This window comes from Mustela lutreola, chromosome 7 (assembly GCF_030435805.1).
Source record: "Mustela lutreola isolate mMusLut2 chromosome 7, mMusLut2.pri, whole genome shotgun sequence".
NCBI classification, from domain to species: domain Eukaryota; kingdom Metazoa; phylum Chordata; class Mammalia; order Carnivora; family Mustelidae; genus Mustela; species Mustela lutreola.
In genome coordinates, this window is record NC_081296.1 from 143,508,605 (window position 1) to 143,530,022 (window position 21,418).

Genomic DNA, 21,418 nt, shown 5'->3' on the forward strand with positions numbered 1-21,418 from the left:
CCCAAGAAAGGCCGGGGAGAAAGCCCAAGGAGACCTCAAGGTCACTACATCTCTGAGTGTGAATCAAGCGTGGAAGGGCCCTCGGATGAAGAGAAAGCCGCCCAGGATGGAGGGTGCCTGAGACCAGAGGCCCCCGACACCTGTGCTCCCCTATGCTCCCCTATGCTCGAGCTCCTCAGACTGACGCCCTCAATCTGGGAACAGGGGAGGGGTGCCTCAAAGCGCGAATCCATCTGCAGGCCAATACAGTGTGCTGCATTTTAAAAAATATATCTGAGTGTGTGGAGGAAGTTTCCCACCACATACACACACATGTCAAAGAAAGTGACTTGTAACAGAAATCGTGAGATGTTAGCTGGGGGATGGAATTTGGGGGACCATTATCAACGTCCTTCTGTGTATGCTCCTCAATGACTGTTTCATAAACATAAGACAAAAATGAAAGGGGAAAGTTGCTTTTTGTTTTGTTCTAAGAAGCCAGTTGGGGGCTGTTCCTGTAACTGGCTGATTCCACTGGCTCTGATGAATTCATGTTACCAGAAATGATTATTTGGCCACTCCAGGTGAAAACAGACACTTGGGTGTCCTTGCCAACATTTCCCAAGCAAGGGGAGGAGCTCTTCGCACGGGTAAATAGGAGTCAGCGCCCATGAAAATCTAGCACTCTGGGCAGGCGGTGGCTTTGGAATCCGCTGAGGACAGCCAGCAGCAAAGGCAGGTAATCCGTGATATCCCGGGAACAAAGGAACCCATTTTTCTAGAGAGGTCTGGAGCCTCTGAGGCAGGAGGAAGCCTGGCAAGGGCGTCCCAGAGCGCTGGGGACAGCTCTAGGGCTGGACACAAAGGCCATGCCCTGTAAAGACATGTCTTCCATCTGGGTCTGAGTTTTCCCACCTGCAAAAGGGGGCATACCCCAAGGGCCTCTTTGATGGTTTCTGCCTCACACACTATGGGATTCTGAGTTTAGCCACCTCTGTACCCCCCCCACAGCGGACACTCTGGAAGGCAATTCCCCCCGGGGACACGAGACCAGGCACTGGTCTCACAGCGAGATGCACACCAGATTGATGTGGGGGTCCCTCTGGGCAGAGTCCAGGGAATCTCTAGGGAGGACTGTCCCTCAGCTCCTCTCCTCTCCAAGGCCCCTGGCCAAGCAGACAGGCAGACAGACAGGCCGGCAGTGTCCGTCCAGCCACTGAAAAACAGGCTGCTCAGAAACAGAGCCAGCCTGCCAACGTGCCCAAACAAAGTTCTTTTTCTCCAGAAATGATGCGGGGGCGGGGCGGGGGGATGTTTAACTCTTTCAAAGATTCAGTTGCATTAGCCCCAGGGTAAGCAGACCAAGGAGGCAATCCAGAAGCTGCAGCTCCTGGGCTCCTCCTCCCAACGGCCTGTTGATGGAAGGCAGCTCAGCTCAGCTCCCCTCCCCTTCCCGGACTCCCCTCCCTACCTCTGAAGCTGACCTTTTCTCTTCTGCGCTCTGGGCCTGAGTAGACCAAGGCTGAAGGTAAACAACCCTGTTGGCTGCTGTCACCGGCTTTGAACTCAGCCCCTCTCTCCGGCTCTTTCCAGCAGTACCTCCATCCTCTCTCCCCGCGGACCCACAGCTCTGGCCTGGTGGGCAGTTTCAGAGAGTGGGTGGCCTGTGGGAGGAAGGACGCCTCGGCAACCCCGTTAGGAGCCCAGCACCTTCCTGGTTTGTCTCATGGGAGCTACTCAGCGTGTTGTACGGAGGTGGGAACCAAGGCTCAGAGAGGGTCAGTCACTTACTTGTCAACACACAGCAATGGCAAGTAGCCCACATGAAATCCCAGTCCAGGTCTCTGCAGCTCTGAAGCCCACCCTGGTCTCCCCCAACCAGGAGTCGGGAGCCAGGCTGACCACTTTCCCCCTTCTGCTCCCCCACTTGCTGTGGCGACTGTGAGTGAGCCCCTTTCTGCTCTGCACCCAGTTTCTCCCTTGGGGAAAATGGCAAAATTACAGTACGTACAGTACATACAGCACAAACCTCGAGGGTCACGTAATCGTGTATGTTGGGTGCCTATGAGCGTGCCTACCCAGGAAAGTCACAAAGCTAACAGAAGCAGAGGCTGGAACACAGGCCACACGGTGGGGGCGGAGGGAGCAGTGAGAGGCAGTTGGGGCACCATCTGGCCCCCCAACACTTAAAGGAGCTTTGTTTTACAGAATTGAGGACAGAGGGGATGTGGCTCCTCTTGGCTCTGGGGCTCCTGGTGGCTGGGCTCTGCCCCCCTGTCCACTGCGCCCCGGGCGGCGTGCTTGACCCTCCAAATGTGACCCAGGAGGACCTACACAATGAGACTCCTGTGGACAGCCTCCGATTAGTCTCCAGCAACACTGACTTCGCCCTCAGCCTCTATAAGCAACTGGCTGCGAGGACCCCCAACAAGAATGTCATCTTCTCCCCGCTAAGCATCTCTATTGCCTTGGCCTTCCTATCCCTGGGGGCCCAAAACACCACCCTGACGGAGATCCTCGAAGGCCTCAAGTTCAACCTCACAGAGACCCCAGACACTGAAATCCACCGGGGTTTCCAGCACCTGCTTCGAACCCTCCGCCAACCCAGCAATGAGCTGCAGCTGAGCGTTGGCAACGCCATGTTCGTCAGTGAGTCGCTCAAGCTGCTGGAGAAGTTCATGGAAGATGCCAGGGTGCTCTACGCCTCTGAGGCCTTCTCCACCAACTTCCAGGAATCTGCCGCGGCCAAGAAGCTCATCAATGACTATGTGAAGAATCAGACCCAGGGGAGAATTGTGGATCTGGTCAAGGACCTTGACCTGAACACAGCCATGGTCTTGGTGAACTACATCTTCCTTAAAGGTGAGTGCCTGGCTTAGGGTTTGGAAGCAGAGTTTTAGTTCTGAGACTTTGGGGCCTTATTCTGGCCTGGTGTAGCCAACCGTGTTATTGGGGAAAACACCATGGAGCAGGTGCCTCTGGTCTGGGGTGGGGGAGGGGAGGAGGTAGGTCCCTGAGGCCCCGCCCTGCCTGAAGGCATTGTTTTCTCTTAGGATTTTTTTTTTAAGATTTTATTTATTTATTTGACAGAGAGAGATCACAAGTAGGCAGAGAGGCAGGCAGAGAAAGAGAGGAGGAAGCAGGCTCCCTGCTGAGCAGAGAGCCCGATGTGGGACTCCATCCCAGGACCCTGAGATCATGACCTGAGCCAAAGGCAGCGGCTTAACCCACTGAGCCACCCAGGCGCCCTTAGGATTTTTAAAATTTATTTTATTTTATTTACATTTTTTCTATTGTGTTCAGTTAGCCACTGTAGAGTACATCATTAGTTTTTGATGCAGTGTTCAGTGATTCATTAGTTGCATATAACACCCAGCACTCATTAGATCATGTGCCCTCGTTAGTACCCAACACCAGACTACCCCATTCCCCCACAACCCCCGCTCTGAAACCCTCAGATTGTTTTCCAGAGTTCATAGTCTCTCATGGTTCCTCACCCCCTCTGATATCCCTCCTTTCAGTTTCCCCTTCTTTCCTCTAATGTCCTCCATGCTAATCCTTATGTTCTACATATGAGTGAAACCACATGACAATTGACTCTCTCTCTGCTTGACTTATTTCACTCAGCATAATCTCCTCAAGTTCCATCAGTATTGATACAAATGGTGGGTATTCATTCTTTCTGATGGCTGAGTAATCTTCCATTGTATATATGGACCATATCTTCTTTATCCATTCGTCTGTTGAAGGGCATCTCAGCTCCTTCCATAGTTTGGCTATTGTGGACATTGCTGCTATGAACATTGGGGTGTACGTGCCCCTTCTTTTCACTACATATGTATCTTTGGGGTAAATACCCAGTAGCGCAATGGCAGGGTCATGGGGTAGCTCTATTTTTAATTTCTTAAGGAATCTCCACACTGTTCTCCAAATTGGCTGCACCAACTTGTATTCCCACCAACAGTGTAAGAGGTTTCCCCTTTCTCCACATCCTTGCCAACACTTGTTGTTTCTTGTCTTGTTAATCTTTGCCATTCTAACTGACATGTTAGATACCACTGGTATCTTCAAGTGGTTTTGATTTGAATCTCCCTGATGGCTAGTGATGTGGAACACTTTTTCATGTGTCTGTTGGCCATCTCTATGTCTTCTTTGGAGAAGTGTCTGTTCATGTCTTCTGCCCATTTTTTGACTGGGTTATTTGAGTTTTGGGTGCTGAGTTTGAGACAATCTTTATAGATCTTGGATATCAGCCCTTTATCTGTCCTGCCATTTGCAAATATCTTCTCCCATTCCGTGGGTTCCCACTTAGTCTTAGGGTTTTCCGAATGACGTTCTGCCACTGTAGGAAGTCCCTGCAGAGGGGCCCAGCAACCCTTTGTCTGAGGGAGATTGGCGCTTTTTACTCTGACTCAAACGTGCCTGGCTCCCAGGAGGAAGGAGTGGCCTCTTACATCCCTCCAGGCTGGGCATGAACTTCAGCTTCCTCCCTGAAGAGGGGCCTGTGCATAGGAAGGGTCATGCCTGGGCTCAGGAAGCCCTCTGCCTGGGCACTGCTGGGCCATTCTGACCTGGGGCTGTCCTAGCCAGGGACTCAGTGTGGGGCAGGTGGGGTGGGGAGGGAGGTCCCGTCTACATGGGAAGACAGCATTTAAGGAACCTGGCCATCCCAGGGTTCTGCAACAGTGCCCCCCATCATCTTGGGGGTGGTATCAGCTGGGTCACCATTGGGAGAAGGACCTTGGGGGAGGGCAGGATCCCAGGCAGGGCCCATTCTCAAGTTCCAGTTGGTCTAGGGCCTGGTCCCATGGGTCAGAACTTGAGAAACACAAGTCCCCCAGCCCATGAGATCTGAAGAAGCGGGGCGTGCACAGACAGAGTCCGCCCTGTGGAGCCCTGGTCCCCATGGGCACCAAAAATAGACAGAGTCCCATAGAAGTGTCATGGAGTTGGTGGGTGATCAGGAGCTGGGTGGAGTCACCGAAAGCCTGCACTGGGGGTTATGGCTGAGTCCTGGGGCAAATCCTCCCAGGGCCTGTGTTTCTGGCTGCGGATGAAGGCCTGAAACAAGATTTCCCTATAAAGCTAATCCAGGCCCGATGTGCTGCTTGTTCTATGTGTCTCCTGATTTGCCCCTCCTAACACCCTGCCTGCCCTAGGGACACACCAGCTGGCCTGGCTTTCCCCTCCTCTCCTGACTCCAACAGTGGTGTGTGTGTGTGTGGGGGGGGGGGGGTTGTGCACATTCCCCAGCAAGCCCCCGGTCTCTAGTGTCCCCAGGAGCTCTCCCCACCCCCGCCGCACTGAAGGCTCCAGTCTTCCTGGGGATGCCCTATGCCCTTCCTGGGGAACCCTATGGCCTCCCCCCTCAGTTAAGCTCTGTCCCACCATCAAATTCCCCATTTGCCCCTTGTATCGGCGTGTTTGACCAGGCTGTGGGCATGTGTGTACATTATAACGCCGACGACTACCAGTGAGTTACTAGTATTGTCCCTTTTAGAGGGTCAGGGATTCCCCATTCCTCCCCCTGCTCCCCTTGCTGCCACCCCTCACAGTGCTCGGGGTCCCCTCTCCCGTCTCTCCCCTCTCCTGCCTCTCCCCCACCTCTGTTTTGCACCCACTATTCCCAAACTCCTGTCAGTCTCTCACCACAATTAACCAGGTCTTTGTCTCACTGTCACGTCCCAACCAGACCTGTGTGGCTTATCACCCCTGTCCCCAGTGGCCCACCCACTTGCCAACGTGTTCTGCAGACCAAGGTGGGGCCAGTGGCAGGGCCGGTGGCACTCGGAGTGTATCCATGACCCAGAGAACCCGGGCGGAGGAGGGGTCGGAGCAGGGCAGCCCTTGTGTTCACAGAGTTCTCTGACCTTCAGCCAAATGGAAGACACCCTTTGACCCCCAAGACACTTTCAAGTCCAAGTTCTACGTGAGCAAGAGCAGGTCGGTAAAGGTGCCCATGATGAGCCTGGAGGACGTGTGGACACCTTACTTCCGAGACGAGGCACTGGGCTGCACGATGGTGGAGCTCCCGTACACCAGTACGGACAGCGCGCTCTTCATCCTCCCCGACCAGGGCAGCATGGGGGCGGTGGAGGCCAGCCTGCTCCCGGAGACACTGAGGAGGTGGACAGACTCATTGCAGATGAGGTGACTACCTGGGGATGAGGCCATCCCTCCTTCTTCCCTTCTCAGGCGCTCCCGCTTCCCCCCGCTCCTGGACTCCCTGCACCCCCAGCACCCAGGGCCTCCTTCCTCTCTAGGGAAGCCATCCCAACACAGGTGGAGTTTGGGGACACCCTGCCCTGGCTGTCTGTGTGGCTTTGAGCCTGAAAATGTTTGTTCTATGAGACATGATGACCTTGAATGGGACAGGGGTGATGCTGCCTCCGACGTCAACATGTTCAGGTCCCGGGGACTCCTTAACTCAACCCAGTCCTCATGCCTGCCCTCTCCTTGTCTTGACCTCTTGAAGCCAGAGGGGACAGATGGTTCCGCGATCAGCTGAAGGCCAAAGCCAGAACGGGCTCCAAGCACCAGCTCTGCGCTGGCTGTTAACATTCATTCATTAATCTGTTCATCCATTTGGCACAGGTCACATAGGTTAATGGAGCTCCTAGTAGGCACCAGGCACTGGTTTAGACCCGGATGACATGTCTGCAATTACACCAAAAATCTCCTGTTCTCATGGAGCTTACTTTGTCACTGGGAAATGAGAAAATAGAGGGATATAACAAATAGGTCAGTTATTTAGTATGTTCGACATTAAGAACTGAGGGCATGTGGGTAGATGATAGAGTGGGGTAAAATGACAAGGAAAACTGGACCAACCAGGAGGTAGTTTGTGGTTTTAAATAGGATCACCATTAGGTGATATTTGAGCATTGATATGAAAGGGGTGAGGGCCCGAGCCCTGTGGGTAGGTTGGGGAAAAGAATTCTTGGCAGAGGGAACAGTCAATGCAAAGCCTCTGTGCAAAGTCTGGTGAGTTTGAGGGTTAGTGAGGTGAGAGAGAGGCTGGAGCAGCGCAAGAGTCCGGAGAAGTCAGGGGGTCCACCGGGACGGCTCGGGTTCAGGAGCGCTCTGCAGACCCCTGGGAACCTTGCCTCTTCCTCCTCTAAGTGAAACAGGGACTCATCCCAAGGTCTTGGGCCATAGAGTGGATGTCCTGAGTATTGTTTTTAAATAGATCACTTAGGAGGCTGAGTGGAGAATAGACCACAAGGACCAGCAGGGAGGCAGGACGACCGGCGAGGAGCCCAGGGCAGCGATCCACGTGAGACATGTCAGAGGTGGTCAAGTTTCAGATGAACCTGAGGTTAGAGACAGGCTAGGATATGGAATTGGGAAGACTGAAGTCAAGGAGGACCCACAAAGCAGAGTGAATTCTGGGCCTGGTCCTTGAGGGTGGGGCCACGGGGAGGCGGTGTCTAGCTCCCACCTGGCCGGGGCTGATGATTCATTGTGAATGGCTAGAACTTTCTTCACACACCTCTGATTCACAAAGCACTGAGGACACCTGACTTAACACAGTTCTAGCCCTTTGTGGGTGCTCAGTGAATGTGTGTTGAGTGAAGGGAGGGGGTGGTGAATGAATGAATATGGAGAGAAACTGATACCCTCCCTGTTCGTGGGACTCAGGGTTTGCTGGGAGTCACAGCCTCCTCGGATCTGGTACGTGTCAAAGCAGGCAGACCATGACAGAAGTCTTAGAGATATAAACAGAGAGAGAGAGAGAGCAAGAGCAAGGCTTGTAGATGGAAGGTATCTGCTCTTGCTCTAAGAACTCACCAGCAGCTCTGCCCCGAAGCAGAAATCTTACTGCTCTCACGGAGCTCACCAGACAGCCAAGATGGGGACCTTCCTTTGCTAGTCTCAGGATCCTTCCAGGCCCTTCGAACGCAGTCACTTCAGCATGAGAGATCAAGAAACTGAGGAAATGAGCTCTTCTTTCCAGCAAGAAGGGGGTGGTCAGAAAGGAAACCAGGGAAGACCATGCCTCGAGGTGGGAGAAGGCGAGCCTTGAGGCAAGCAGGTGTTCAAATTCTTGTTTCTCCCTTCCTAGGACGATAGACAACCTCTACCTGCCGAAGTTTTCCATCTCCAGCAGCTATAATCTGGAAGAGATACTTCCCCAGCTGGGCATGAGGGAAGTCTTCACCCCCCAGGCCGACCTGTCAGGAGTCACAGGGGAGAAGAACCTGGCAGTTTCCCAAGTGAGTGTTAAGACATTAGATCATTTGTCCTCTGTATCTGAGCTTGAATGGTAAAGGCAAGGCGGACAACTGGATGACCTTGAATTTGCGTGAATAACAGCATCTCTCATTACGCCGTCCCCCTCGTGGGTCTGCCCCAAGCTCAGGAGAGCTGTGTGGCAAGCATGTTGGGTCCCCACCTGCCCTGTAATATACTGTGACCCCGAAGCCATTCATGGGGAAGAGCCTGGTGTGAACTGGGGATGGATCCCAGCCCATCCACACTGCCCCTTTTACTGCCTACAGCAGCCAATACTTCAAGTGCTGGAGGCCTCAGTTTTCCTGTAAAATGGGAGTGTGAATGGCAGGTGTGAGGGGTGTGAAAGAAAGACAGAGGGTCCCTTGCATTGTGCTCCGAAAACAAGGTCCTCGGAATGAGGCAAGGTGTCTGCCCCCCTCTGCACCCCTCCTTCCAAAAGACATGGTCATGGAGGGAGGTGTGTAGAGGGGCCTATGGGGTTCAGGGATGTGAAGCCACATCTACACAAAGTAGCCCAGGGCGCCAAGGTCATTGCAGACGGGGCTAAGAGCAGGGAGGCCCGTGGGTCCCCAGGGACATCCGCAGCAGCTGCTTCAGGTGGAGAGGCTGCTAGAAAGTCACTTGCGATTGTTCTCTTCTCAGTAGTGAGTGTTTGGGGGGCAGCACAGTCTCTGCATTCAGACAGAGGGGCTTCCAGATCAGGGGGCCCCTCCCCTTTATCTTCACGATCCTTCGCGACCCCTCACAGCCTGGGAGCCTCAGTTTGTGTATCTGTGCATCAGAACCACTCAGAACCAGGGACAGGGCTGTCAGGAGGAGCACCCCCCCCCCCGCCACGCCCCGCCAATCCGTGATGGGCCAGGGTCAAGGTTGCGTGAATGTCTGTCCCCTCCGGGCTCTCAGGCGAGCCCCTCACCCCTCACCCACCAGACCTACAGTGCATTATGCTCTCGTGTTCCCACAGGTGGTCCACAAGGCCCTGCTCGATGTGGCGGAGGAGGGCACGGAAGCCGCGGCCGCCACGGGAAGTAAAATTATTTTATTGTCCGGAAAAATGGGTCCACTGATGACTGTGCATTTCAACAGACCCTTTCTTGTGTGCATACTTCACAGAGATACCAAGAACATCCTCTTCTGGGGCAAAGTCACCAACCCCAACCAAGCTTAGGGCTGCCCCTCCTTCTCAGGTGCCAGGTCTCTGATGCAGCCTGAGCCGCCATGCATCAAAGAGCCACAGGCCAGGCCCATCCTTGCTCATCCCTTAGAAGGTGACAGTGATTCTGGTGGCTTCCATGTGCCCTGGGAGCCTCGGGACTCTTTGATCAGAGGCTCTGAGACCTCCAGATGTCAATAAACTCTCTTTCTCAGACCGGACACTTTCTTTGTGTCTTTCTATCCTGATCTTCCTGACTCCAGGCCCCTGTAGCTGCCTGTGCCTGGAGCCTAAGCTCCAAGACCTCCCACTGGGCTCAGTCTCACCCAGGCCTTCAGCTGCAGAAGCCTGGCCGGAAGCAGGCTTTGTGCCTGTGGCCAAGCCCCCCTGGACCTCAGGCCTGGGAGGGGAGGGGAGAGTGTTATCCGGTTCCTTCTTCTGTGGGCTCCCTTGTCCCCAGTTCTAGTCTCACTCTTTCCCTCCCCTGGGCCCAGGATGTGGCCACATGCTGACCCCCGACCCTGACCCCATCTGGTAGAGCCCCTAGACTCCTCGGTCTTAGGACCTTCTCTCTTCCAGGATCCCTCCTTTTTACCCACCCCCCGACACCCCCAATCTGGGGAGAGTAGCTACTTTGTAAGTTCCTGGCCAGAGCCTGACACATGCCTCATGAGTTCCAACTGCTGCCCAAGAAACAAACCCCTCAGCAGCTGGCATGGGGGGGGCGGGAAAAAATGAGCAACCTGTGGACAGCTGCTGCTGCTAAAGCCATGCAGTCATCCCTCTGCTGGAGTTACCAGGAACTGGGTGATGGTGGCGGCGGGGGCTGGGCTGGGGGAGATGAGGGGCAGCAGAACGGCCTGAGCCAGGGAACTGGGCAGGTGTGCAGAGGAAGGGGCACTTACGGGAGATGCCAACAGGTACAAGCGGCAGGACTTGGTGGTTGATGGTGCAGAGGACAGGAAGGAGTCAAGGATGATGTCCAGGTTGCTGAGCTGGGGGTTCAGGAGACTAGAACTGAAGCACTGTTCTGTGCTGTGAGTTCTGGATTACAAAAAGAACGATTTTCTGCAGGAAGATGAATAGCTGTGATGTACTCATGTGGGGTTGGAGTTGTCTGTGGTGATCTGTAGCTCAGTGAGAAAATCTGGGTCAGAGAGATGGATGTCATGGTCATCATGAGTTGGTGGTTCAGCGAGACCATGAGAGGAGACAGGTATCTCTGTGTGCATGGTGCCGAGAGCCTAGGGCCACCCTTACCCAAACACCAACATGTAAGGAGACAAGCAGACCGCAAGGAGACTGGAACAGAGCGGGAGAAGACACAGGAGGAAAAAGGTGGTCTCGTGAAGAGTCCCCGGGAAGAAGATGGCGTGGAATGGGCTGGACCCTTCTGGAGGAGAAGGACGAAGAACGTCCTCTGGGAGAGTCCAACGCTGGTCCCTTGGTGACCTTGGCAGGAAGGATCCCGGGGGAGGGTGAGAGCAGGAACCGGGAGTTGGGGGTGGGTTGGGCAGAAGAGCAGACGGCTCAGGGAGTCTACAACTGTCAACACCACTCCATAGCTGTTTGGCATCGAAAGGCAGGAAAGACGGGAGCTTGAGAGTCGTTTAGACTAAAGGAAGGATTTTCTTTCCACATTTTTTAATAATGAGAGACTTGAGAGTGTTTACATAGTAAAAGTCAGCAAGAGCGATTGAAGATAGAAAATAAATCCTCAGCAGGGCGTGTGCTAAGGCTTCTCTCCCTCAGCCCTCCCCTCACCTCCCTCTCTCGCTCCAATCATAAATAAATTTTAAAAAGAAAAAGTAACTCTTCATGGACTCATGGGTTCTAAAGCTAAAACCACTCACTCCTGGCCCTTTTGTCAATTCCGACCGTGCTTTCTATCACCCTAAGGCCACCGTGAACTCATTGCAGCCCAGAAAACCCCATACATACTTCCCCTAACTTCCCCCATTGAGGCAGACTGAGATGCTGACAGGGTGATGCTCCCCCTTGCTCAGTGAGTTTATGAACCCCAGATCTGCATGATCCACGGAGTCCCCTGGTGACCTCTGGGGGGGGGGGCGCGGGGGGGGACTGCAACCTTAAGAAAACTCTGGATTCCCAGCGGAGAGGGGAGGTGCCCAGCTAAGGTTCAGAGAGCACAAAAGTCTGGATCTCAGAGCCCTAAGCCCTGCTGAGGTCCTAAAGGCTGAGTGATCTGGCGTGGTGGGGAAGGGGGTTGCCCTGCACTGTGCTCCCTGAACCTCCACGATCTGTGTGTGAAGCTCTCTGAAAGCACGGGAGCCAGAAACATGATCAGCACTGTGGTCCCCTGGTTATAATACACTCGCTTCCTTGCAGCAAATTCTTTGTCGCATTCTACCCTGCTCTGCCCCCTCCATGGTTAGAAGGCGGTAGGAGGAATTAAAGTGACAGGACGCTGAGCAGAGGATGGAGGCGTGAAGATAGAGGAAAAGGGACATTTTGAGACATACTTAGGAAATGTCACTGCTTGGACCGAGCAAAAAGAGGTGACACTCAGACTGCCACACAGGAGCTTGGGAAACCAGAAGACATCATTTGGTAAGATGGGTCACATTGAACAAAGCTTCGTGAGGAAGATGATAGAGACCAGAGATGCCTGACCATCACCCACGAAGGAACGAGCAGAGGCTGGTGTGGTGCCCTCACACATGGGAATAGGACTTAGCCCTAGAGAGGAATGGGGTGCTGACCCAGCCCACAGCATGGGTGAACCTTGAACACGCGGTGCTCAGTGAAAGAAGCCAGACACGAAAGGTCACAGACTGCATCATTCCATTACAGAAAACGCCTAGCTTAGGCGAGTCCATAGACACAGAGGGCACATCAGTGGCTGGCAGGTGCCGGGGAGGGGGAGAAGGGGGATGGGGTCTCTGTTGGGGGTGCCTGACACTGTCTGAACCATGAGGGAAGTGACGGTTACACAACAGCACGCATGTACACAACACTGCTGAATTGTACACTTTACGACGGTTGATTTCATGTTATGTGCCTTTCACCTCACTAGACAGAAAGGGAGGCTTGCAGACATGAACTCAAGGACACATGAGATCCCAGTTCCAACCAACTAACTCTAAAAAGAAACCTCGAGGAACCACGGAGGGAAACAATGACTTGATACTAAGGAATTATAGGTTTTAAAGGTGTGATGCATGGCTATGGCTATAATTTTTTTTAATTCTTACAGGTAAAAAGAAATGATCTGTAGGATTTGCTCAAAACAACCTGAGGGGGAAAAGGGACTGGAAGGAGTAGAAAAAAGGGTACTGGCCTCACATTAATAATAATCAAAGCTGTTGGAGGTAGGTGAGATTCATTATGCCACTCTCTGTTTTTTGTACTTATTTGAATTCTTCTATAACAAAGATTTGAAACAAAAAAAAAAATCCATGAAGACAGGACCCTGTCTTATTCCCCAGTATTCAATGCATCTTCAGCATGCTGGGGTATTCCGTAGTAGAGGGATGGTTGGATGAATGGACAGACAGATGGATGGATGGATGGACAGATAGATGGATACAAGGAATCTTGTGCCCACATAAACCCTGTCTCCACACTCAGTACGCAGGCCACCTTTGTATCATCCCTGCCACCAAGCCAGCTCAGGAAGGACAAGGCATCGGAATCCCAAAAGTGTTGCAAAGACGTTTTCTGCAGAGTACACATTAACTTTTCTGTTGATGCTGCACGAAAGCAGAAAGTTCTGTTGGCTTTCTAGAAGAAGTGGTCATTACCCTTTAAAAAACACTATAGCCCAAGTGTCTAAGGAATAGAGCATCCTGAAGTTTCATAACGCAAGCTCCTTGCATGTGAGAGCTGTGACTCAGGCATCCGCGCTGCCGGGCACAGCGCCCGGCAGGAAGCAGGTGTCCTCAGGGGGAGGAATGAAGCCGGAGGGGGTGGAGAGTTGGTCCAATCAGGTCAGCCCTTTACCAGTTTTAGAGACTGCATCCTCTGTCTCTCAATGTGGTCTTCAGGACCTCATCTTGAGTAGTGAGGAGGGTGAAGGAGGAAATGGGCACTCAGGAGAGTGTGCGGTGGTGGGGCTGTGCCTCAACCCCAGGACACCAGCCCTGAGGGCAGGCATCACTCCTGTTGCATTACTCCTTCTTCTCTCTGCATGAATCTCCACACAACCTGAACTGATGAGTGGGTTGTTTTTCTCACAATTGGTTGTGCTGAGAGTGAACATTGGGCCGAGGGCAGCATCAGTACCCTCTGGGTTAACCCCGGAGGCCCAACCTGTCACCGCCCTCCCAAAGGGTCAGACTTCTGTGTCCAGGGTCAGGCAGACACACTGAATCTCCCCAGCGCCTTGGAAAGCACTCGATTCTAGGTGAGTGTGGGGCTGTGGGTAGGTAGGGCTGGAGTCCCACCACCGCCACCCATCCCCCCACCCCCAGCCAGTTTGTTGAGCCTGCCAAGGGGGTCTCATCACGACACACGCATCCACACGCCCTCACATCCCAAGAGCAGCAGGGGTAGGCAGCTGCCTGGAGTGGTATTGGCTCGCCCCGCCTCCATGACCTTGAACATACTCTTCCCTCTGCTGAAACTCCTTTCTTCACTCTCTTAACCAATCCATGTTCTAGTCTCAGCTCAGGAACTGTCTCCTCCGGGAAGCCCTCCAGAAACTCCTTGCCTTCTATGCCTCCTCTAGACTCCCCATTCACCCTGCATAGGCCACCTCTGATGAAGGCTAGGAAGCCTCTTCTGGGTAATCCCTCATGTCCTGGCTCCCAAACTGTTTGTTGAATGAGGGAGTGAAGGAACAAGCTTCTCTCTGGGTCTCATGTTTCCTGTCTGCACAGTGCTCGGATGGGATCATGGTGTCCTGGCGACTCATAGCACTTCGGTTTAGAGGACTTGGCCGTGCCACACACACTGCCCTTGTGAATTCCATGTGTTTCTTCCCAGTGGACCCAAGTCCCTGGAGGGAGCAGCTGCCTCTCATCCATTCTGCTTCCCTGGCATGTAGCTCAGGTCCCAGCACCGATGTCTGGTCCGTGTTTGTGCAGAGATGAATGAATGAACATGTGAATGAATGCTCAATAAAAGAAAGGAATGAACATCTTACAGACTTTTCAACAAAACCAGGATAGCCACCAAAGCAGATTACCAGGCAAATAGACAAATGGAGACTTGTCTGTTCTCTGCTGCTACTTGGTAAGGAGCAAAACTTTTCAGATGAAGCTTTCCCCCAATTTCTTCTTCTTTTTCCAGAGAGAGCTCAAGTTTGAAAAGGTTCAGGGCTGCCTGAAGACATGGAAAATCAGAGGCAGGACAGAGTGATGTGATGATGATTGATTCTATCATAATTTACCCAAACCCAGGGGCCAAGTGAGACTGTGGTGGGGGACCTTGGGATGGTCTGATGATAGGGGCAGAGCCCCAAAGGATGGTGCTTGTGCTGGTAGAGGAAGTGCTGAAACCCTGGAACGGAATTTTCTTTTTATTAGAGAGACAGTGAACGTGAGCAGTGGAGGAGGGGCATAGAGAGAGGGAGAGAGAATCTCTGTGCTCAACGTGGAGCCCAACACAGGGCTCGAACACATGACCCTGAGATCAGAACCTGAGCTGAAATCAAGAGTCAGATTCTTAATCGTCTGAGCCATCCAGTCCCTCCTTAAAGTGGAATTCCAATGGTACCCCATGAGCCATTTGCTCTTCCAACAAATATTGAATATCTGATCTATGCTGAGTACTAAGGACCTAGAAGTAAATGACACAGACAGAATACCTGCCCTCATAGAGCTTACTTTCCAGTAGGGAAGCTAGACAAACATTTCATATCACTCCAGAGGAGCATAAAGAAATAAAGCAGGGCATAGGGTGGAGAGGACGGACATAGGGCCTCCCTAAGAATGTGACCTGTGAGCAGAGAACTGAGTGAAGCAAGGAAGTGTGCAGAAGTAAGGGCTGCCGAAAGGCTGTTCACAGTCCTGGGCAGCCAATAGCAAGTGCAAAGGTCCTGAGGCAGGAATGAGTTTTCAAGTTCTAGTGTAGCAAGAAGGCCAGAGTAGTGAGAGCAGAGGGAGGGAGGAAAATGATGGTCAGAGGTGAGGTCAGAAGACTGACAAGGGCCTAAGAGGTGGTAAGAGGTGCAGAATTTTTCCTCAGTGTGATGGAGACCACTGGTGATCTTGAACTACAAGGGAATGAATCTGCTTTACCTTTTTTAAAAGGTTAATATAATTTGTTCAGAGAGAGAGTGCAGAGGAAAAAGTAGAGGCTGTCAGGCAGACTCCCCACTAAGTTCAGAGCTTGACACAGGGCCGGATCTCACAACCCTGAGATCCAGACCTGAGCCAAAACCAAGAGCTGGAGGCTTAACCAACTCTGCTGCTCAGAGGCCCTGAATCTGATTTACCTTTTAAAAGGGTCACAGCAGCTCCCTCAGCGGAGTAAGAGTCAGCTCACCCTCCTTATTAAAATGGATTCTAGGCTTCACTGGGATCTCAGAATCACTGGAAGAGAGGCCTCAAGTCTTCTGAGTTCACAGTATCTGTGCGTTTCTGGGAGTCCATCCTATGCCACGTGCTGGGCTGGTTCAGAATGGGGCAAAATCACCTTGAACTCCTATAACCCTGGGGGAAGTTATAGGATGGGGGAATCTTAGTGCCACCCCAGAGAGGGCAAGCAGAGACCCCAAGAGGTGAAGTGACCTGTCCACGGTTGCTGGACTCCCACTTAGCAGCAGAGCCCGAGCCAAGCCTGGGCTTCCAGGATGTCTCCCTACCCCTCTAGATGCCTCCTGCAGCTGCCTTCCTCTGGAGCACTCTGCTAGTCCCAGACCAAGCATGAGCAACAGGGCTTGGACAGGGTCAGTGAGTCTCCCAAGATCACATTCCAGGACATGGTGGAGCAAGGCTTGAAAGGGGTCACCTGGAGGAGACGCTCTGAGTTGTTGGATGAGACCTGATCAGTGTGTGAGCAGGAAGCAGGAGGGCTGGGAAGGGAGGGACAAAATGGACCCTCTCAAAGGTCAAGGGGGCTGCCTCCCAAACCACGGGAGGCGGCTAGGGAAGACTCTGCTAACTTGAGATCTGTAGCACCTCTGGAACCTAGGGAAGGGCGTGGGGGAAGCAGGGCCATTGCCCTAGGGGTGGATAGAGCCCTCAACTGCACTTAGTGCCCACGTCTCCCAGCAGGTGCTTGAGGTCAGTGTGCTTCTGTTCATATGAGACATTCACTTTGGAGAGAGGCCCAGAGCCACACACTCAGGGAGAGAGTTACAGAAGGAGGAAGCAGAGGGCTGAGGGCAAATCAGGGGCAAATCAGGGTGGGCTGGGGTAGTGTATAGCCCATGGACACCATCAGCTCCCTCTCCTATGGCGCTTTCACTGGACATTTGCTGGATACCACTCAGGCCATGAGGTCAGTGCTGCACCTCCATTTTATAGATGAGGAACCTGAGGCTAATCACCTGGTCACCACTGCTAGTTAGTATCCCCACTGCTAGTTAGCATCCCCACTGCTAGTTAGCATCAAACCGGGGTTTGAGACCAAGTCAAATCATTTGAAAGGCCTGGATTCTTTCTCACACAGCACTGGGTCTCTGTGGCCTCCATGTCCTACACATTCCAGGAGAGGCCATGGAGGGTGAGGGAAAGGGTGAGGGGTTTGAGGTCAAACAGATTTGAGTCTGAGTCCTCATTTTGTTGCATCCTAGCTGTGTGAGCTTAGGCAAGCTACACCACCTCCCTGAGCCTCCACACCCTCATCAGATCACTGGGGACCCTGAGCAGTACGTGGGAGAAGCAACTTTCTAAGATCACACCCTGGGGCGGGTGTAGTGGGGTAGGGTGGGAGAGACGGGGGTGGTGTGGTGGAGGGACAAAGAACCAGAGTCCTCTGACTTCAGACCAAGTGACCTTCCATAAGCAGGTGATGATGGAGGGGACATGAGGCCGAGCCAGGAATTTCTATGTCCCAGGTGTAGACCGAGTTCAGGGATGGAGCAGGGACCAGAGCAAACTTGGAATCTGGTGTGTGGACTGAGGGCACAACCACAAACAGACCACATGCACTTGTAGGGTGTGGATGATAGTAAGTCCCACCACCCAAAGAGTGGACAAAAGGGTAGGTGACCTGAAGAGTGGAGGGTGTTAAGGGTGAGGTTAAGTAAGAGGAGGAAAAAAAATGGCATAAAAATAAAGCCTGCTCCGTCCTTCCTATGGGGTCAATTGATGATTCCAGAATTTTCCTTGTAGGTCACTCACAAGGTCATGATGACTCTGGATGAACGGGGCTCAGAAGCCACGGCCGCCATCAGCCTCCAGGTCACTCCCAGGCCTCACCCCGACCTCAACCCCACATCCTCTCCCAGCACTGTGTTCAATTGACCCTTCCTTGTGAGGACTCGGCACTTGGAGCAGGAAAACATGCTTTTCCTGGGAAGGATTGTAAATTTACCAGGATCGTGCTCCCAGAGGCACTTGGATGGTCCGGAGAGCACAGAGCAGGGGACCCCTCTGGGGGTCCAAGTTCGGGGATGGGGTCCCCTGCTCTGGGGACTGAGTCACCATGGAAGTCTTTGCATGGCCTTGGAGACATTCCCCAGGCTACTGGGGATTCTGCTTCTTCACCTGAAGTGAAATGGGAAGCCTTCCTGGAGTGGGCTGCTTGGGGGTGTGCTTGTACAAGCTTCACGCCACTGTGAGAGTAACATCTGCACATGTGCCCAGGGCTTGTGCTGAGGAAACAGGTGCAATGAGATTGTGTACACCTGGCTCTTCTGCATGGTTTCATGGGAACTGGGAACACGGGGTGAGGGTTGCATGGGAGGTCAAGGCTATGGCATGGTGTGCGTGCCCATGGGGGACTAGGTGCTCTCTGTACTTTACTTCCTTTTGAGATTGAGTCCCACAGCCCAATAGGATAAGTGCTAGGTGAAATTTATCAAATTGATTATATTTGGCTTTTTTTTTTTTTTAACCTACTTGAAAGGGCACCTTCACATGGTTCAGCTTAACATTGTTTCTCTCCTTTCATAGCTGGAACTCAGAATGGATGAGAGGCAGCATGCTTGGGCAGCTCCAAAGCTGCAGAGCTGGGCTTCGAATGCTCTACTTCAAAGCCTGTACACTTCCATTCCCACCCATTTGGCAAGATCTCAGAGATTCTCGGGCTTTGTGAGCATAGATCCACCAGACATCTTGTTAAAAGGTAGATTTTGATTCAGTAGGTCAGGGCTAGGCACTAAAATCTGGGCTTCCTGAGCAGGTCCCAGCATTGCCAAGGCAGCTGCTAGTTCAATGAGCTCCCCTGTGGTAGCAGGTGCCCAATGGTCCCATCCCTGGGATGCAAGGAGGGGCCAAGTACGTGTGGTCTACAGGGCGGAGGAGTGGCCCTGGACCCCTGGTGTATATGTCGGGCTGAGCACATTTCTGGAAATACTTTTTGAAGTCTGTAAACAAAGCTTGCTTTAGGGTCACTGATTAATAAGCATTTGGGGGGAAGATAAGTGTCCCAAATAAAGGCATGTTGCCCGTTCTAATCATAAAATGGGGTTTGTAAATGTCCGTGTGTTATGCTCCATGCCAGTCCCTGCTGCTGGGATGTTGGCTGTCAGCTGGCTGAGGTCACTGGGTCCAACTGCACAGAAGAAAAGAGCCACAGAGATACACTTGGGGTTAGACACCCTTGAGGCCAGATCTTTTCTCTGGGTCTCACTAGCTCCCCCGCAGAAGCAATAAGAGGGCAGCTGTCAGGTGCAAAGATCCCACTGAGCTCTGGTCAGGGTCTGTACTGTGCCATCCTATGGAAGCCTCATTGTGCAGTTTGCATTTACTGCCAGAGAAAAAAGTTGACTGATTTTTTCCCCCTTTTCTCTAGTGAGCACCAATGAGTCCATAAAATTAGCCTTCCCAGAGAAAGGGGCCCTGAATCACTGAGGGGATCCACTAAAAAAGAAGGGTGAGCAGCCCCCCCCCCAAAGTACTGGAAAACAGGTAGCTTCCTTTTCTTTTGCTTCTCAGAGATTGACAATGGGTGTCCCAAACTCAAATGTGTAGGGCCCAGGTAGGCAGCAGGCAGGGATCAAGGAAAAACATTAACACTGTGAGTTCATTTGCAGAAATCACCTGACCTTGGCACTGGGAAAGCACAGGGAATGGTGGGAAAGAGGGCACACTGGAAAGCAGATCCCCATCAAAAGGTGGCACCCAGAGGTGGCTTATCTGCAACAGTGGCTTAGATGAGATAAAATTTAAATTTTGACCAGAGTGCCTGGATGGCTCAATTGGTTATTTTAAGTGTCTGATTCTCAGTTTCAGCTCAGGTCATGATCTCAGGGGAATGTGGGATGGGGCCCCAAGTCAGGCACCACACTCAACAGGGAATGTGCTGGAAGATTCTTCTCTCTGCCCCTCCACCATTCTCTCTCTCTCTTTCAAATAAATAAATATATATATTTTTAATTTTGACCTCATCTAAGAATGTGAGCAGACCTAGTAGCCATTTCACCCAGGCTTCTAGATGGTAGGTCTGCCACCGCTGGGGTGTTGTCCTCTCCTGGATGTTTGAAGACCAGCCACCAAAGCCTCCACCTTCCACTCAACAGGAAGGAGGCAAAGGAAAATGGAGGGACACTCTTTCTTGAAAGGCCCAACTGGTAAGTTCCATCCTACTCTTCAGCTCGTCTCCTATTGACCAGACCCTGGACAGGTGGTCCACCTAGCCACCAGAGAGGCAGAGAATGTGGCTTCCATCTTGAGTAACCATGTGACTGGGCAGAAATGGGGGCTTCTCAGAAAAAGGCACGATTGGCTACAGACCCTCCTCCCACAACATCTGCCTAAGTATCCACAGGCCTCAGTGTGATATTGTCTTGCAGAAAGGTGTTCCAGGGCCACTGGCTTTTCAAATTTCTAGAGAAACTAAAGAGCTAGGTTTTTAGGTGACAATGTTTCTGCTTTTGAACGCTGACTGCTAGTTCAATTTTTTAAAATACTGAGCAGGCCAATAGTGTGCAGGGTAAATGAAATATGCAGCTGGGCAGGGAGGGAGGCCGTCTACAGGATCCCCAAGACTGGCCTTAGCACAAGGTGCTGGCCTCCAGAGCTTGGGTGAAAGCCCAGCCCTGGGGTGTGACCGCACTGAGACCTCCAGGCAACCATGAGACTGTCCCTAGAGAGAGAAGGTATCAGCTACAACGCAGCTTCAGACACAGGACCGTGGTTCAGAAACGTGTGAACAGATTTTACAAAAGATATTCAAGACTCATCCTTTAGACTCTTTCTTCCAATCAATCCAATTTGTGCAAAAATCTCCATTGTAACAAGATAACTCGTGATTTTGTTGAATGAAGACAAAAACAATAAATGTAATGGAAAATATTTGTGAATGTAAATGTAATGGAAAGATTTGTGAATCATCTATGTCTTTCCTTTTTTATTTTTTTTAAAAGGTTTTATTTATTCATTTGACAGAGTGAAAGAGCACAAGCAGGGGGAGGGGCAGAAGGAGAGGGAGAAGCAGACTTCCCACTGAGCAGGGAGCTGGATGCGAGGCTCGATCCCAGGACCTGGAAATCACGACCTGAGCAGAAGACAGATGCTTAATCCACTGAGGCACCCAGATTGCCCCCCATCTATGTCTTTCCTTATTTCGCATCCAACATTACTGACCCATCAACAGACACCCAGACATGAACAATCATAATTAAATTCAATCACCTTTGCTATTTTGCTGATTTGCAGTCACACGAAACTCCAGCTGTGTACAGAGTTTTTGATTCTACTGTTTCAAAGGTATCATTTTTCCATTTCATTCAGCAGCTGGTTTTGGCTTGCTTGGGAGCTCATGGGGCTCCAGATATGCATGGAAAACTGACTGCCTTTTGTACTTTGTCCTTGGGGCCTTTTGCTCTGGCTGAGAGGCAACGAGGGGCTCCCACCTGCTCCCTCTGGGCGGGGGTACAGTGTGGAGGTCTGACATCAGGAAGAAGATGTGGATGAAGCCGAGACTCCTCGGGCCTCAAGAGGCCTCAGCTTAGAGCGGGAGGGGTCTCAGAGCAGA

The 21,418-nt window shown here is 52.2% G+C and overlaps 1 protein-coding gene across 3 annotated transcripts; it reads left to right on the forward strand.

The window, feature by feature from the left end:
* The first annotated feature begins 601 nt into the window (after positions 1-601).
* Positions 602-9,588, forward strand: SERPINA3 (serpin family A member 3). 3 transcript variants are annotated; one of them, XM_059183018.1, is made up of 5 exons: positions 602-714; positions 2,188-2,841; positions 5,856-6,129; positions 8,045-8,195; positions 9,179-9,588. In XM_059183018.1, exons 2-5 carry the CDS (start codon positions 2,205-2,207, stop codon positions 9,380-9,382), a joined length of 1,266 nt encoding a protein of 421 aa, XP_059039001.1. In that variant the 5' UTR covers positions 602-714; positions 2,188-2,204; the 3' UTR covers positions 9,383-9,588. The 3 variants fall into 3 exon arrangements, with proteins under 3 accessions (XP_059039001.1, XP_059039000.1, XP_059038999.1); XM_059183017.1 differs by having other exon boundaries at positions 612-718; XM_059183016.1 differs by lacking the exon at positions 602-714 and adding an exon at positions 1,681-1,757.
* Positions 9,589-21,418: the final 11,830 nt, after the last annotated feature.